Source organism: Eleutherodactylus coqui, chromosome 10 (assembly GCF_035609145.1).
Source record: "Eleutherodactylus coqui strain aEleCoq1 chromosome 10, aEleCoq1.hap1, whole genome shotgun sequence".
Lineage (NCBI taxonomy): Eukaryota > Metazoa > Chordata > Amphibia > Anura > Eleutherodactylidae > Eleutherodactylus > Eleutherodactylus coqui.
In genome coordinates this window covers 114,906,882-114,925,830 of record NC_089846.1, presented here as the reverse complement: position 1 = coordinate 114,925,830, position 18,949 = coordinate 114,906,882, and the positions used below count along the sequence as shown (strand labels likewise).

The 18,949-nt window shown below is 43.7% G+C and overlaps 1 protein-coding gene across 4 annotated transcripts in view; it reads right to left on the bottom strand.

Moving 5' to 3' along the window:
• SEPTIN6 (septin 6) overlaps positions 1-18,949 on the bottom strand; it is a 74,871-nt gene that overhangs the window by 22,054 nt on the left and 33,868 nt on the right. For 3 of the 4 annotated variants that reach the window (XM_066581750.1, XM_066581747.1, XM_066581748.1), the window contains exons 3-9: positions 12,355-12,550; positions 11,616-11,802; positions 11,119-11,280; positions 10,186-10,282; positions 9,735-9,903; positions 9,291-9,423; positions 7,527-7,717 (exon numbers count right to left, since the gene is read on the bottom strand). In XM_066581750.1, coding sequence (XP_066437847.1) covers positions 7,527-7,717; positions 9,291-9,423; positions 9,735-9,903; positions 10,186-10,282; positions 11,119-11,280; positions 11,616-11,802; positions 12,355-12,550 — 1,135 coding nt within the window. Of the gene's footprint in view, positions 1-3,066; positions 3,092-7,526; positions 7,718-9,290; positions 9,424-9,734; positions 9,904-10,185; positions 10,283-11,118; positions 11,281-11,615; positions 11,803-12,354; positions 12,551-18,949 lie in introns of those variants that run through there. The other variant, XM_066581751.1, reaches the window with a different exon arrangement.

Here is an 18,949-nt window from a genome sequence, read left to right as displayed (position 1 = left end):
GTATGGCCCGGCTAACACGGGTGGATCTGGATTGCAGATTCCGTGATCGCCGCCTGCGGTAAAACGTGGGCATTGAAAGGCATGCATTTTTGCTTTTTCGTTCACACTCCCGGATACGAATTGCGTATCCCGCAAGCGGAAGAAAAATCATAGTATGCTCTATTTTAGTGCGGATTCCGCATGGAAGGCTCTCGTTGAAGTCAATGGATGCGTGTGTTCTGTCGCCCATACATAATTAACGTTGCGTATGAGTGGTGGAGACGCATGCAACTTCAAAGGAGAATAGATAGAAAGCCAACTGGAGGGGAGGAGAGATCCGTGAGGATTGAAAGGATGTTCAAGGCGTACATCAGTTTGCATCCGCGATCATTCTAAAGATCGCAGGTATCCTGTTGTGGAAATCTGCATGCGGAATCGAACCTGTTTGTGTGAGCCTGGCCTAAGTCAGCAGGAAAGGATGAGCAGTAGAGATGAGCGAGTATACTCGCTAAGGCTAACTACTCGAGCGAGTAGTGCCTCAGCCGAGTATCCTCCCGCTCGTCTGTAAAGATTCGGGGGCCGGCGGCGGGCGGGGAGCGGCGGGGGAGAGCGGGGAAGAACGGAGGGGAGATCTCTCTCTCCCCCCCGCTCACCGCCGCAATTCACCTCTTACCCGCGCTGGCAGCAGAATCTTTAGAGACGAGCGGGCAGGTACTCTGCTAAGGCACTACTCGCTCGAGTAGTTAGCCTTAGTGAGTATACTCGCTCATCTCTAATGAGCAGCATCAGACAACACAGCTTACAGCTAAAACCCCATGAGTGGTCAGCAGACAACACTAGTGACAAAGCACATGTGAGAGTCAAAAGTAATGGCATGCAGGTAATGTACGTAATGCAGGGTATTAGTATGCAATCACACTTTTTTTAGCACTTAGTTGGGAACTACTGTATAACCAGGCAAAACATATTTGAGATTTTTACAGAAAAAAACAAGTAGTTTTACAGTTCCATGTTTACAACGGAAATATACTGTTCACAGTCATAGTAAAAAATCTTCAAAGTAATTCCTAACAATTAGTAAACAGATAATTCCTGAGCACATCACTAGGCGCACTCCGTACTACGACACACAGCAGAAGCATGAACTACTGTGTTTCCCCGAAACTAGGTCCTACCATGATAGTAAGACCTATTGGGCTTTCGGGGGAGGATTGAAATATAAGGCCTCCTCCGAAAATAATAGAACCTAGCTAAAGTGCCCCGTTAAAAAAAAATAAAAAAATCCTCACCTGGCCCGCGGCGTCCCGTTGGTCTCCGGCGGTGGTGCGTCCTCTTTGTTTTACAGCTGATCTTCTGCTGGTGACAGGGCTTTGAATACCCCGCCTCCAGCAAAGTGAGCGCTGTGATTGGCTAATCGAGCACCGGCACCCGATGAGCCAATCACAGCCATTGTCGTATATAACAAACATGGCTACTATCTTATCAAGGCCTTTCTACATGGACTGATAATAGTTTAGATTCTCGCTGGATTGCGGAAATCTGAATGATATTCGTTCAGTGTAAATGTGGCCAGTGACTGAACGATAATTCATTCGCCATTCAGTTTAGGCAGATATAAAAAACTGAATGACGATTGGCCCGGGTAAACAAGCCCTTGTCCGTCTATGAGCGACTGCTTGTTTATTGGGAATGGAGGAGGGCAGCCATAGCGGTCCCCATCCCAATCCAGCCACTTCTGCAGCAGACAAGGGCCCTTAGACCGGCTTCTATAGAAAGACGATGTCACAGCAGAGAAAAAGAATTCCTGCATTTGTTTACATCTAGGCTGATGAGGTTATTAACACCATGAGGCCAGAAGACGCATGAGAAAACTGTAACCCGCTGAAAAGTACCAAATAAAAAAAAAGGATGAAAACCAGAAAAGTTCTATTTCCTAGTTTCCATCCCCTGACTGGTCACGGAGTATCTGTAGGAGTGAAGTTAAGCAGTTTGGCTACGATTTTATTACTGCAGATGGACTAAAAAAAAAAAGGTTTCCGAACATTTATAGAGCGTACAAACACTTACGGGGGCTGCAGACTACTGGAAATTGAGGAGGATTCCACTTTCCTACTCAATATAAAAAAGTTAAATACTGCACTACAAAATACTGAATTCAAGCTTGTGAACATTTATGTACGGTTTAATAATTACAATGAGGCTAGATATAAAAAAATATAGTTTTATTCCTAAACAGACTACCTTGCACATTTCAATATAGCAAGCTGAGCAGTTTAATTCTAGGTTCAATGGGTTTAACCCTTTGAAATCTAATTTTGGATTCAGGGTTTCCTAGGGGGCTCTCTCTTTCTGCCATTATACAATGGCGCCATCTGCTGGTTAGAGCAAGTACTGTGGTATGGGACATGCTGGAGAGGCCCTCGACAACAGAGCAGCCAGTAATATACAGTTAGAATACCCTGCTGGACGTGTTCCGACATCGGAGCTGTACAGACTTCAATCGGAATGTCTTTAGACGTCAGACAGTGGATTGGAAAGGGTTAAATACGGTAGTGACAGACCATTCCCTCTATTCCATCAGTCCTACAGCACTGAAGTGGTACTTTGGGATACAGTGAGAGATTCGCTGAAATGGTTGAGGCTAACTTTGAAGTCCACTGCTGAAATATCTATCTTAGGGCTCATTCCCACGGGCGTATGTGTAAAATGCTCTGTGGATCACGCAGCCCATTACCACTTTGGGAGCCACGTACGTCAGCGATAGTGGACTGCGCAATTTATTATGTATGGACAACGTTGAATACTCTACCCGTAGAGAATAACGGGTCAGTAAGCGTGTAATACGCCGTGAAATAAAGCATGCTGCAGTCTTTCATATGCATATTACACGCAACGAATGTACACAAATGTGAATGAAAAAAAATCAATGTACTTTCATTGACTCCATTCACCGCGTATTACATGGCAAGATCTTACCCGTGGGAATGAACCCTTACAATTACTATGTCAGTACACCCAGCATATGACAGGCTGGCACATCAGGCTATAGTTCCCCCAGCTTAACTTGTTTTACAGCAGCTTACCAGAGCCATGCAGCAAACGGCAGAATTAACTGTAAAAACAGCACACAAGTAACAACGAATGGGAGTGTGAGATGTTAATAGGAAAGATGAAGTTATATGAAAACAAAACAGGTAATTGCATGCAGTAAATAATTACAACTGAGGGTCATTTACAATGAAGAGCAGCACTAGGAAGAAGTAGATTCTGCAACAGACTGGCTGTTTACATTGTATTCATTTTTGCTAAAACTACAATGAGTGGATGAAACCGATCCATAAACTAACATCTACTGTTAATCACATTGCAGATAGACAGGAGCTAGCATCTAAATGTGTTGGCAGGTACACTTGTATGTCTGAGGGGAAGAATTCAAGCAGTCTGAGGACAGATACCCATGTAGGATGTAGGTGCTAAATACTCCCGACTCCATACATCTTAAGGTCCATTCAGACTGTCCGAGTTCTCAGTCCAGTCTAAAGGTCCATTTACATGCAAAGATAATCTTTCAAACGATTGAAAGTTAGCTATCTTTTTGCATAAAGTGTTAATGGCCACTAATTGCCATTAACAAGTTATCATCTTCATTTGCATGTAAAAGGGCCTCCAGGAGCTGTTTGTGGAGCCCAGCGTGTGATTAATCCCACACCCAGCTGTGCACACCACTGCATTGTTCTCCTTGTGGGTGTCAGCAGGTTACAATGTAATCTCCCGACTCCCGCAGAGAACACCGCATGCTCATATATCTCTCTGTGCTGAACGAATCATTTTAAGTTCACCTTAAAATCATCGTTCAGATGAAACATAAGAGACACAGTCTGCAGCAGCACAACAATGCAGTGGAAAAGTAAAAAAAACCTTTTCTTCCTCCATTTCAAAGCATGACTGCTTTGACAAAGGCCGGTGGTATACTGGTCGAAATCTTGCAGCCATCCTTTGAAAAGGAGGAACAAAAATTGTGTGTCTTATGGGTTATCTTGGAACTATAGTCCGGGTTTCCTTTTTTGTGGTTTGTGCAACTCTTTTTTTTCTGGAATTGTTCAGATGAAAACGGCACAATGGCCGCATTTACATGTAACGAATATCGCTCATTTTTGGTCGTTTGAACAAATTTTGAATGATAATAGTTACGTGTAAATGGGCCTCGACAAGCACCGATCAGAATGCATGTCTTTTGAAGCTCATTTAATTTTCCGTGACGAGAGCCAGAAGATTGTCATAATGATTGTTCATATCGATAGAGAAGTGTACAGACAAGCATTGAACATGGGTATGCTCAATGAAACAATCACTGTTGGTCCTTTTAGGCTGGGTTCACACAGTGCGGATTTGCGGCGGTTTTGCCGTGGATTGACGTTGCATATCCGCACTGCAGCAAAACCGCTGCGTTTGCAGTGCAATGCAGCACAAATGAGATTTGCCAAAAAGCTGTTCTCACAGGACGGATTTTTTTCCACACAGCCGCAGTGCGGAAATGCAACTGCGGCGCGGTTTTAAAAGATGCAGCATGTTCATTCTACGGTCTTTTCCGCAGCGCTTTTTTGTCCATAGATCTCTATGGACGCTGCCAAATCCGCACCAAATATGCGGCAAAAAGTAAAAAAGCGCTGCGGAAAAAAAAACTCGTGCGGATTTTTCCGCACGAAAATCTGCAGAAAAATCCGCAAGCCCAAATTAACCTTTGAAGCGGTTTTGCCACAGAAGCAGTTCTTCTGCAGCAAAACCGCAAGGGAAAAACCGCGGCAAATCCGCCCTGTGTGAACCCAGCCTTACACAGTCCAACTGTTGGGTGAACGAATGCACAGAGGAAAATTCGGGCTTGCTAATCAGTTTGTGTAAAAGGACAATAAAATATACACGATTGGATGAGTTGAGGGTACATGGTAACGATTACACAGCGAGATCCCTCAGCTGACCATTACTACAGGTCTACGGGTTTTTCTAAGCCTCCGCCATGTAACAGGCCCAAGCATTGTGTCAATCTTCTTACTGACACTTTTCTTTGTTAGTCACTGTACAGAATGTAGGCTAAATGGTCATAAAGATACTGCATTGCCTGCCCTAAAGAGCTTTATAGATCTTAGCTGCCCCTCTGAGGTGAATGACCCTCAGTATACCCTGCATGTCCATGGCAAAAGCAATGCTGTAGATGAGTATGTAACAAAATGTAAATAATGAAAAAAACAAACAAGAATGGATGGTGTAATGCATGGAACCCCACCGTGAAAACATACATGCACATATGTATATAATTTGTATCCAATGCATATAATGAAATAGTGCTAAACTGGTGATGACAGCAGGAATGAAGGTGATCGTACACATTAGAACCTGTCAGATGGTGGCATTTCAGGAAGAATTCATTGACAGTCTTATGTATATAAAAGGGATGCTGTTCTCTACAAGTTATTAACATGGCAACATGTGTATGGCTCGGTTAACCGGTCCCCATTGTAATTCATCACATAGTACTCAACACTGCACAGTTCAACTTTGTACACCAATCAGCTAGAACATTACATTAAAGGGGTTGTCCCGTGAAATCAAGTGGGGTTATACACTTCTGTATGGCCATATTAATGCACTTTGTAATATACATCGTGCATTAAATATGAGCCGTACAGAAGTTATACACTTACCCCCTCCGGTGCTGGCGTCCTCGTCTCCATTTGCTGCCGCGGGACAACCCCTTTAACCTGCCTAATATTCTATAGGGTTCTTTGTGCCATTAAAACAGCTCCGATCTATCGAGCCATGGACGCCACAGATTCACCCGAAAGTGCCCTGTGGTATCTAAAACCAAGATGTCGTTAGCCGACCCCTTATGTCCTTTAAATTGTGAGGTGGGGCCTCCATGGATTGGAGGTTTTTTTACCAATAAATTCTACAGATGCTCAAATCAGATTGAAACCTACAAGTTGACATCAGTAAGTCTTGGGCACCCATAACTCTATGGTCAGATCACCAATAATCTTTCTTTGGACCACTTTTGGTAGGTACTAACTACAGCATACCAGAAACACCCTACAAGACCGGCTGTTTTGGAGATTCTCTGACCTAGTCATCGTAAGAGATCTCCCCTCCGTTCCTCCTCGCTCTCCCCCGCCGGCAGTCGAACTTTTTCCTTTGAGCGGGCAGGTACTCACTAAGGGCAATGCTCGCTCGAGCAATTGCCCTTAGCGAGTATGCTCGCTCATCACTAATCGTAATGCGCCCTTTGTCAGAGCTGCTCAGATCCTTACACTTGCCCAGCTTTCCTACTTCAACACATCAACTTTGAAGCTATCCCCCCACTTGACAGTTGCCATTGTAACAAGATAATAAATGTTATGCACTTCACCTCTAATTGGTTTTACGGTCATTGCCCAATGGCGTTTACCGGAGGTCCCCAACCCCATGGCTTGCAAGCCCCTACCTGCTAAACGGAAACATGTGCAATAGATCTAGCAGACCGCCAACCCACATTTCTGTAGTGCGGGATAAGACAGCAGGGGGTATGAGAGTGGGAGCCATGACACGTTGTTACTTGGCATGGGCTTCCTCTGGTCAGCAGCAAGAAACCCGCCATCCACTCTTGCACATAGAAGGCCACCCTCTCTGGTAGGTTTATCATCAATAAACGCAGCTCCTTGTCTTTTCACCAAACCAAATACCTGCCGTCCTCCACAATCTCCTCATAAGAAATGTTGTAAAAAGTGTCAGGTGAGGGCATGTCACAAATACACAGAGAAGGGCAGGTAATAGGTTTGGTGAGGAGGTGAAGCTCCCCGCTTATGTTAAAGAAGGGCAAGTAGAAGCTCTTTCTAAATCAGAGAAAAAAAATGCCCCTATATTAACAGCTTAAGGAGTTGTACCAAAACGGACTTTTGTCACCCATTTATAGATGATCAAAATGTGATCGGTAGGGAAAGTCTCAACTCCAAGACCCACACCGATTCTCAAAACATGGGGGGGGGGGGCTGTCTGCTGTGGGCTAACTTAACCCCCTCCCCTTTTGCTCATACCAGGCATCGCTTCAGTCATTTCCTTTTGTCCATTACCGGCACGGTGCCATGTTTAACCTGACGGACATATCTTTACCATTCTGAGTAGGCATCCTATCATCTAGTCCAGATACTGATGCACTGCCATCACTATCTACAAGGTAGGAGACACGTTTCACCGATTCTGTGTTTACAGATTGATGTATTTTCCTGAATTTTCCTGTGTTCTCAGTCAAGCTGTCCGCATGTTAGGACTGAGGTTGGAACCCCTCATCACAAGCAACAGATTGCTCAAAAAAAAAAAAATGGCATTTTTTATATATATTTTTTAAATTCCATGACATTTCAGGCAGGAATTTAGAAGGGAGTATATTATCATTGGTCACTGGGTTGAGCTGGGAGCTACTAATTCTAAAAGAATATACTGTATGCTCTGCAGAGATATCACAAACTGGAAGTATGCTCTGTGCACTCTCTCTGCTACACCCTGATTGGTTTACTTACTTTTTTCTCTCCTTTTCTCGTTTTAGGGTCTGTGATCCACCCGCTTGTTGTGCTTGGGACTGGAGTAATTCTGTTGCAGTCTTCCGCTTTTTAAATTCATTTACTTCATCTTCCAAGCTTTTCTTTTTGTCTTCTAGCTTTTTTTTCTCATCTTGGTGAAGTTTTTTCAGACGGTCAAACTTCTCATGAAGCTTCATTAAAATCAAAGACAAATATTTCTCAGACAATTACAGGTAAGGTGGTCGTGTACTACTTCTAACCTCTCCATTAAGAATGCCACTCCAGTTCAACGACTGGGCTTCAGTTTTGGTGGAGGCAGGGAGGCCAACACTAATGGCTGCCCGCTGTTGATAAATGTGAATTGCATCCAACTTAAAGCCTATCTTTATATGTAAAAATAAACGTACTTCACATTTCACACGGAGTGATGCCATACAGACAGAAAATACAAGAGTGCCTACGAGTATAGACAATATGAAATTTCACATTGAAAAATCAATGTCAGCTGAAACGCAGGGCTATTTAAAAAGATTTAAAAAGTAGTACTTCTTGGAGGATGTGCTGACTAAAGATGAGCGAGCACCCAAATGCTCGGGTCCTCGTTATTCGAGTCGAGGTTTTCGTAAAATTTGAGAGCTCTACTCGAGTAACGAACCCCATTGACTACAATGGGAAACTCGTGCATTTTTGTATGGGACCCGCCGGGTGCCGAGTCTCTGTCTGTCTGTCTCTCTCTCTCTGCCAGCCAACTTGCCGTTGACATGCGCTGCGGCGCAGCGGGGAGGGGCAAAAACTGACATGTCACAGCGGGAAGGGGCCAAAACTTGGGGCGTGGTCAAACACGGCATGATGCTCGCTCGAGTAGAGAGCACAATCGAGTTTGCTAATACTCGAACGAGCATCAAGCTCGGAAGAGTACGTTTGCTCAACTCTAGTCTTAACTAGAGATGAGCGAACGTACTCGTTTAGGGCGATTTTGCAATCGAGCACCGCTTTTTTCAAGTAACTGACTACTCGGGCGAAAAGATTCGGGGGGTGGCGTGGTAGAGTGTGGGGTAGCAGTGGGGAACAGGGGGGAGCTTTTCTCTCCCCCCCCCCCCCACTCCCCTCTGCAACCCCCCACTCACCCCCGGTGCCCCCCGAATCTTTTCGCCCGAGTAGTCAGTTATTCGAAAAAAGCAGTGCTCGATTGCGAAATCGCCCTAAATGAGTACGTTCGCTGATCTCTAGTCTTAACATAATCCAGATGTATAACAAAAACGTCAGCTCCTACTATACTGCAGGGTCACAAGCACAGGTGAAAGGTCAGCACAGATATCAGAAAGGACCATGAATCATACACGAAAATGGAATCCACTTATAATAAAAGTGATTTACACTCATCAATACGGACAAAAGGGAAATATCTTAAGATGTTTACTTAAATGGCTTTAGCAAAGATAAGCATGGTGGGAGTTAAGAAAGTTCCTGGATACTGTGGGAACATTTTTGTCCACACATAATTAAAAGCAAACCCTAAAAGCCAAATCTAGACCCAAAATAAGACAAGAGGACATCTGATATCAGAGATCATCTTGTGCTAATGAGGTGTGAGTAAACAATCTGATGGCCATTTGTGATTCGTGTTGCATATCAAAGCAATATCAAATATATAAATAGTTTCATGAATAGGCCAGTATTAACAGAACTAAGTCAATATTAGTGAAGGTAGAAACGTCTAAAACATGAAACCTATGGGAAAAAAAATTAAATAAAATTATGCACCTCTTTTTCAGCCTCCTTTAGCTCCGCCTCCTTCTCTTTGACTCTTTGTACAAACATCTGTCTCATTTCTTCCTCTTTCTTCTGCAGTTCTCCCAAAAATTCATTTCTTTTTGCTTCATAAGTCTCCTGCAAACTAAATACAGCAATAGGAATGATTTTTAGTACATGCTTGGATTAAAAGGGGTTGTCCCACTTCTAGGAGTCTTGCTGCAGTAAGCAGACAGCTCCATACATCATGCAGTGGCCAGAATTGGTACTGCAAGCTGCGTCCTATTGAAGTGAATGTGAATGCTTCCTGCAGTAAACAGCTAGAAGTCGGACAACCACTTTAAAAGGTATATACTACTTATTTCATGCATGTGCTTTAACCATCCACCAAGGAATTCCAATGCTCAAGCATCCACAGCACTTAGGAAGCAAACCTATCCTACAAGGAAGCATTACCTAAATGGTTTACTGTCAGGGTCAGTGTCTTTGAAACCCATTTCCTCTAGTTTGCACCTTCGGTATAACTCATAATGACGTGTGTGCGTTTGCTCCCGCAGATCTTCCATGTTCACCCGTATAAGCATTTCTTTCAACTTGATAAAATCACAATGTGTCTCATTCTCAACTAGAAAAAGCAAATATAAAAGGTTGGTGTTACAACCTGAAACAGATTCAGTAAAGCAGTCGGTTCCCAGAATGCATTGCGAGTGTATTCCAAAGTTAGTGACATAAATTAAGCATCCCAGACCCCCGGCCATTTCTAAAACAAGACACCAAATTTTTTTGAAGAATTCTTATGGTTTAAGTCAACTTGAACACTAAAAATCAAAATATTACACTTCCAACACCAGTTGATAGTGGTGGGTTGGATTGTTGTGGCCAACACACAAACATTAGAAGAACATGCCTTGTACAGTTCCCCACGGGTACTGCCGAACCTTCATCATTTTGTTTCCTATTTTGGCTTCCTCTGTGCTTCCAACAACAGCAAATGGTAAGTGAGCCTGCCAAATAAAACATAAAAAGGTCAGCGAACCAAAGTCCAACATATCAAAAGGGTTCTCAGGAGTTTTGTAAATATTTTTTTGTATAAGTGCATTTCACACGTACAGTTTATCCTAAAAACAAATCTTGGACAAGCATACACACAACTTGCCATGGAGCAATCATATAAAAATATTAACCCTTTGCAATTCAATTTTGGGGTCAGGGTTTCCTAGGGGGCTTTCTCTTTCTGCCATTATACAATGGCACCATCTGCTGGCTAGAGCCAGTATTGCGGTATGGGACATGCCGGAGAGGCCCCGACAACGGAGCGGCCAGTAATATACCCTGCCAGATGTCTCTCGACATCAGAGCTGTACAGCCTTTAATCAGAATGTCTTTAGACATCAGACATTCTGGATTGGAAAGAGTTAAAAGGACCCTTTTAAAAATGGGACGATTATCATTCATTTCTTTACTGGATCGCAAAACTGAGCAATAATAGGTCAGGCATAAAACCAAACGACATTAAGCCTGTATAAACAGGCAGTCGTTCATCTATGCCCGTTTACTCAGTAAGGAGGTGGGTGGCTAGCAGCGATCTCCGGTACAGCCTGCCTCCATTGCTCCGGTGTCATTGAGATGACTGGCAGGCGCTAGTAGTCACGTATAAAAGGGCTCTTAGAGACAGAATTGCCATGGCAGATAATAGGCACTTCACAACCTGCGTACAATGCAGTGAATTGGGATAGGTTTAGAATGAATAAAATGAATAGACATCGGCATTTTGGCAATTAGTGAGGTGCAACGTAAAAAACAATCTTATCGATAAATCTAAGTTCTGAGTAAGGCTTACATTCATCGTTCCGTTTATTTCTGCCACGGTTTCATCATCCGTTGGGAACTGATAGATCTGCACACCGTTACTAACCAGCTCACTTGTGATTTTAATCTTGAATTTCGTCAGCTCACTCTTGGAAATGGCATCAGACTTCGCAATGATCGGAATAATATTAACCTACACAGAGGGAGAACACAGTTCTCAGCAAATCAAACAAAAAGACTGTTTAGCATTAAAATTTGTCCAAATATTGAGTAAATATAGGATTACACTGCAGCCAATGCACACAGGAAATAGAATACTTGCATGGAAATCTGTACCAGAAAGCTGTGACTCTTACAGCAGATTAGAAGATGTGGCAAACCCACAAATGGATGAGCCCCATGACATGTCAGCGGTTTATCAGTTTTATGAACTACGGGGTGGATTTCCCACTGAAATCAATGAGATGGGAGAACGATACAGATTTTTTTGGAGTCCATGTGTGAAAAGCGAACATTTGAGGAACAAACCTTGCTGTCCAGTTTCTTCATAGTCACCAGGTCCAAAGATTTCAAGGAATGTCCAGTAGGGGCAATAAAGTAGAGGCATGCATGTATACGAGAGTCGTGGTAATTATGAAGAACTCTCTTAATCTTCAGTTCTTCTTGCAGGTAGGCCTCGAACTGGGAGTCAATGAAGTCCACAATGGGTTTGTAACTTAAAAAGACAAAAACCAAAATAATTGCTTAACCCTTTCCAATCCAATTTCCCTGCCACCCGCACAGTCCCCAGCTCTTACTTATATTTGGATTGGAAAGCGCATTGTGGACTCTATAAATATGAACAGTCATGATGACTTTACTGGCAATTTGTGTTTCACATCAGGAAGACCATTTGTAATAATGCTGTAAATATATGTATACTGATATTACATACATTTATATAAGACTATTAATTTCTAATTTCTGTAATGATAGCTATCCATCTCTGTAATACAGTACCATACAGAGGCATCCTACAACTGTATAGAACGTGTATAGCATATGTTTTTTAACACTATGCAGGACAGAGCTCCGACATCTAAGCTTTATTTTGCATAGTGTTAGAAACGTGTCTGACCTCACGAGACATGGGAGCTATGCAGGGAAATCTCAATGTCGGACGAGGTCAAACACAGGATTGGAAAGGGTTGAAAAAAAAAAAGTCCACCTCATTGCATCTTGTTAACAAATTACCCATCATCGCAGAACCAAACATTCGCAGCGTTACCTGTCTTCTTTATTGATCTGATCGCCAAAGCCTGCAGAACTGACAATGGTCATTTTCAGCCGGACATTACTTTCTGTCAGATCATACGTGGTTGATTTCAGCTGAACCCCAGGCTGTGAATGAGACGTTTGTTCCCCTTCAAACTTTGTATTAAATAACGTGTCCATAAGAGTTGATTTGCCGAGACCGGTCTCACCTAAAAACATAGCACAAAAAAGTGTTAGCAGTCTTTAAATGACTAAAGTCTTCACAAATGTACACATACTGGATAAATCTACATCAGGGAGAATTTACTTTATATAAAACAAAAACATTTAAAAAAAACTCTAGTCAATGTGATTTTACAATTAAAAGGCTACGGAAACCTTTGCACATGAAGAATCAATACACACATATATTACTAAGTCCCTGCAGAAAAAAAAAAAAAAATTATGCACTTTTTTTGCATTGAGTATTCCTTCTCATGCATTTACAAAGCCTTGTACTTGGTTTGCAGGTTCTCCTACATTCAAGTTTCTGGGTTGGTGGGTTCCCAGCACTAATCAGCTGGTCTTTCTCATGAATGTGCACAAGTTTAGCTCCCTATCCCCTCTCCCCTTTCACAAGCTGTGTAGCGTAACCGCAGCCACTCAATAGTACACAGCTATCTCCCATCTGTCTCATATTCTCTCTGAGTTGCTGCTGGTTGTTTCCCCTAACTGCTAATAAAAGCAGAAAATTCACCTGGAGTGAATTACAGCACTCTGTTAGGCCGCCTGCACACAAGCGGAAATTCCGCGGCGGGATTTCCGCCGCTGGAAGCCAGTCTAGGATTGATTTAACAAACGCAATCCTATGCAGACAGCCGTGATTTGGCCACGCGAAATATCGGCAAGCCGGCACATCAAACAGCCGGAGCCGGCGGGCGCGGGTGAGTATGTGCTGGTCCCTGCAGGCGCTCGGGTCCCGCGGCGAGAATCCTCACCGCCTGACCCGACCGTCTGCAGGCAGCCTTATAGTAGTTTTTCCTGCACTCCGCTTTGTTCTGATCTACTCAACCATCCCCACCACCTCCTACCCTCCTGGCTGATGGTGTAGAATTCTCCAGCCAACCAATCACCATCGGTCTTGTGCACATAAATACAAGCTGCTCTTACTACAGGGTGCTGGTTATTTTTGCCATTTATCTCCCAGAACTCTGGTGTTTGGAGTCATGCATGTTCTGTTTTGGTGCAAGCTGCATGCATGAGGTTCTGGGTCCTTGTCTGGTGTTCCTGCCCATTATCATCAAGGGCGAGCCAGGCCTGGAGGTTCCAGCATGGAGTCGTCCCTATTGGGACGATCGCTCCACTTGTAGCTAGGGTTCCCCCTTTGTGGTTTTAGTTATCTTCTTGGAGTAGGAACACAAAAGACAATAAGGATCCTTGACGTGGGCTTATGAGCTTACGTATCCTGGCCAAAATACAAACCACTACTGTGTACTAACATTCATATTTCCATCTGTTTGAGTTGTATTACATTTGGTAAGTATTTTGGCGTTCCTTGTCTTTGTGGTTGTTTGCACATTCGATTTATGCTGGGGTTGTCCGTTTAAATGCATATTCTTCCTTCCAGTCCTTATTTAGGTTGTGTTTGTGTAGGTCGCTGTTCCCATGGCCTGCACGGTTGTAAAACTAGGAAAATGATCATCATTATCACCTGTCTGATATAATTGGTTAATCATAAACCCGACTATAATCCTACAAGATCCCTGACTTTGTGCAAAATGTAGCTAGAAGAACTGATTCTTTGAAGACAAAGAACGGACACACCAAATATTGATTTGATTTAGATTTCGCTTTTGTTCATTCACTTTGCATTTTGTTAATTGACAAAATGAACTATTAACACTTCTACTTTTGAAAGCATTCTTGCCTTGCGTGTTTTTTCCCCTAACTGCCTAAAACCTTTGTATTTCAGGAGGACTAGAGGCACAAAGAGCCCAAAAACCTTCTGTTTCAGGCAGTTCTGGGATCGCTTCCTTTCTAGTAGTCTGGTACAGGTCTTGTATGCGTTTCTCCATCTTCCGGCTCTGGTGGGAGTGGTATTAGGTGAAACTTGCTGGGTTTCACTTGTGGGCAATTTGGGAGGACTATTTAACCTGGCCTCGTGCTTAGCTGAATGATGTTTAATTTCAGTCTTCCTCTGAAGTCACAACTTGGTACTGGATCTCCCGTTTGCCTGAATCTTCTCCAAGCCAAGTATTGCAGTTATCATTTACATCTTGTTTTCTGTGGTATTCTCCTATCCCACGTAGGGTCTGCTAGTGGCCTAGGTGTGTGGTCAAGTTCGCCCTTATCAGGGTGGGTTATCTGTGTATAGGCAGGTCCCTTCCCTGGGTAAAGGGTCTTTAGAGGCTGTTTCATTTATGTCGGTTTTCTTTATAGTTTACCACTGTTTTGTGTGCAGTTGTGCATTTCGGGGGTTACGGATCCAGTGCATCCTGTTGGGGCATGACACTCCCTACAATACTCATGGGAATAATGGAGGCTTGCTCCAAAGTTATGAGAACCAATATTCCCCAAGTGCACGAACACTCAAGCGGTAGCCATTTTCAAATTAGGGGCAAATCACTTTATAGGTCTTTTCCCCCCCTTCTTATAATGCCCAACGATAACCATGCCACACACCGGAAGTTTTATTTAGGTTGAATGCCGCTGGTTAGAATATTGCCAGTCTCAAACTTTTATGCACTGTCAGTTCATCATTGAACACCTCTTTGCATTTACATCAAAGCTAAATCACAAGTTATGCCCCATCCTATACCAGCGGCATTAACAATGTAATTGGCACTTCTTTCAGTATGTCGTGATGCACCAGTGTCCATTTTTTTACTTATTTGCATTCTAGGCATTTCAGGCTTTGTAATAGTAGTTGTATGAGCTGTCTGGTCTGGACAGTAAATGTGTTAGAAAATATAGGATCCCCTCCAGGGGCGTAGCTAAAGGCTCATGGGCCTGGGTGAAAAAGTTTATCTTGGAGCCCCCAACTTCTCTTAACCCCTTAATGCAGAGGTGTGACTTGAAGCTCCTGGGCCCCAATGCAAAACCTGTAACAGGGCCCCCAACTGGAATGCTTTATTCATAGTACTAGGCTCCCTATATGGAGAAGAGAGGCCTTGTGGGCCCCATAAGGGTCCTGGGTGCAATTGCATTCCCGGCGACGCTTTAAGCCTCCTGCTCTGCAATGAATCAGAGCAGGAACAGGTTATCAGCTGTTAGTAACCCTGAAAAGAGGACAGGAGGGTTTTTTAACCCTTTCTGCCTTCTGCTTCCCTGAGTACACAGTGCTGATTGAGCACTGTGTACTCAAAGTGAAGGTACAGTGTAACTTTCACTACGGAAGCCGGGTGTGGGGACATGTGACCAACGGGGTTCCCTGCTACAGCAGAGCTGGAGGGTCATGCTAGACCCTAGGCAGCTCTACCAGTGACTAATGTCACTGCAGGGGTTATTTTCCCTCTATAACTGGGGCTCCTATGGATGCCCCAGCTACAGTGGGAAAGTGTCAAATTAAAAAAAAAAGTGAATGTCCCCAAGAGGTCTTACATGATGTCATGGGGGGCATAGCTAGTAAAAAACACAATTCCATACATAAGTAGAACAATATTACAGAATAAAACAATATATACATAAGAAAATAACCTAAAATCAATGCCAATCAAAACCGTCGCCGTATGCCCCCTGTAAACCAAAAACCATACATACTATACATCAAAACGTCCGAAACAAATAGAGGAACCCATTCCCATACTTTATTTTAGCATAAATATACTAAATTTAAAAAACAAACAACTAACTATACCTTTTTTTTTTAATCATTTGGTTTTAGCATTTTAACCCCAATAAAACAAAAAAAAAATTAAAAAAAAAAAGGGGGGGGGGGGGAAAAGTCAGTGAAAAAGATATTAAAAAAACGCCCTATGTGTCATGGAAAAAAAAAAACGCAGTAAAAATAATTTTAGTAGCTAAAGGAAACAAAACAGGGCAGTAAAACCGCGACATGGGTAAAATCCCTAAAAAGTGTCTGGTCCTTAAGGTACAAAACAGCTTGGTCCTTAAGGGGTTAAAAAAATTTGACTAACGTGGATTGTTTAAAGGTTATTTTCTTTGAATTCTGTAAATTTCACATTTCAAACAAGATCAGCCCTATGAAGCAAAGATTTGTTCTAGTCATCAGTAAATATCCCTATTAGCGAGCATGAATGGTGTTATGTATACACAGACTTGTTGCTAACGTACAAAACAAGTCGCACAATTACATCAAGCATTACCAAAATAGTGAATGGAAAGAGCACATTTCCTCTCAGAAGCAAAGGCGGATTTTACAACATATGTAAAATAGGTTATAACGGCAGCAGAAGAATTCTGGAAAGCCAAACTACCAAATAACAAAACTATATTTAGTCAGCTCAGTTCCCTCAAGAATACTACCAGCTCACAAAATGGAACAGGCACAAATGGACAAGAGCTGCGCGGAAGGTTTGCAAATCTTAAAACATAAGTCCCATAGCTAGAAAAGAAAAAAAAATGCAATTAGATTCACCGATAATCCAGTTTCCTGGAGGGCCCTACTGTCGTAGCTGGTTGGCTGCGATGGCATCGTGGCCATGATACAGAAACAGACCTGTCACCCTGCCACTATGCAGGACACGGGTTAACACATGTTGTGCGGGGGCTGCTATTTACCTGGATGCTGCCTACTGGTATGCTATCTGAGAGTCATACCTGTGGGAAAGGGTTCGGGGTGTGGTTCCTTCTGTGCTACCTATCAGGAGGTGTGGAGGCCTTTATATCCCTACTCCTCCCTTTCTTCCTAGCTGTTGATTCAGTTCAGCTAGAGGAATCCTTAGAGCAGGCTGGAGCTTCTATCCTGGGTAAAAGCTTTCCACTGTCAGTTAAAGGGGTTGTCTCGCGAAAGCAAGTGGGGTTATACACTTCTGTATGGCCATATTAATGCACTTTGTAATATACATCGTGCATTAAATATGAGCCATACAGAAGTTATTCACTTACCTTCCCTGCGCTGGCGTCCCCGTCTCCATGGCTCCGTCTAACTTCAGCGTCTAATCGCCCGATTAGACGCGCTTGCGCAGAAGGGTCTTCTGCCTCCGGCTCGGTCTGGCACGAGCGGCGTTCTGGCTCCGCCCCCTTCTACGCATCATCGCGTAGCTCCGCCCCGTCACGTGTGCCGATTCCAGCCAACCCCACTTGCTTTCGCGAGACAACCCCTTTAAGTGCTGGTTTTCTTTTCTTTTGCTGTTTGTTAGTCTTTGCACTGTTTCTTTGTTGTGTCTTGTGCATTTCTCCACGTACCTAGTCAGGAATAGTTAGGTCCTAGATGAAGACCGTGGGGCCGTCCTTACCAGGATGCCTACACTGCTTTTAGGCAGGGTTTCTCATTCTCCTGAGTTGTAGGGACAGGTTTCTCCATTTATCTACTTGGAGTAGTGTAGTCTGAGTTAGCAGTGGATCGTGAGTGCTTTTTGCATTTGTCGGAATGCCGTCCTGCGTCTGTGCTGGGCGTGGTGCTCCTGTGCCGCACGAACATGACATCTATGACAGCACCACCAGAGTGCGTTTTACCTGACCTATCAGGAGGTGGCAGAGGTTTAAAAGCCCCCCCCCCCCCCCCCCCCACACTCTCCTCAATGATTTTTAACAGACAGACAAGGGTAGGAATCAAATTTAGAATATATACAGCTTTGCAGGAATGCAAGAGGGTGCCGTTGTGGAGACTTCCAGTAACCTGGATTAAGGCCCTTTTTAGACGGGATGAGTGTCGGCCAAACGATGCCCAAAACTCATCCCTGCATACCACTAGCTCAGGCACAGGAGCTAGTATGGTTATCTCTTAGCGGGGAGGCTGCAGGAGATTTTTTCTCCTCTCGCTCCCCCACCTCTCTACATTCACTTAACACAGCGGCCGTTCCGTTCGGCTCATCGTTTATGCAGTATAAATGATAGATGTTGAGCCGATCGCTCCTCGTTCAGTTTGAATAGCTGCCGTTCAGTACTGAACAGCTGCTGTGTTATGCCAATGGAGAGAGGCGGGGGAGCGAGAAAAGAGAACTCTCCAGCAGCCGCCCTGCCACCCTGCTGGCCTCTCTGTGAGCGAGCCAACACTACTAGCTCCCATGCAGGAGCACAGGAGCGAGGAAACGCAAGGAAGAGTGTCAGGCATAGTTTGCCCGACATGCGTTCTGTGTAAACCCAGCTTTACAGAGGAGTCCAATTCCCCTTTTCCCCAGTCATCTCTACAACATCACCTGAGAAGTACCAACGACACAAAATTACAGAGGGGCTACTGCAGAAAGGACCTAGTGTCCAAAGGCTAGGTCTTAATTTGCCCGAATATCTAGCCTGTAATGTTTGGTAAAAGTATGTAATTTCTTCCACACAGCCGCTGTACATATTTGAACAAAGGAAGCTGAGGCCTGTTCTGCCCATGAATTAGACACAGCTCTGGTAGAATGGGCTTTAAGGCCTTCAGGGATTGGTTTATTGACCACTTTATATACACCTCAATAATAGCCAGACAAATTCATCTAGAAATCGAGCTCTTAGCTGTAGTTTTT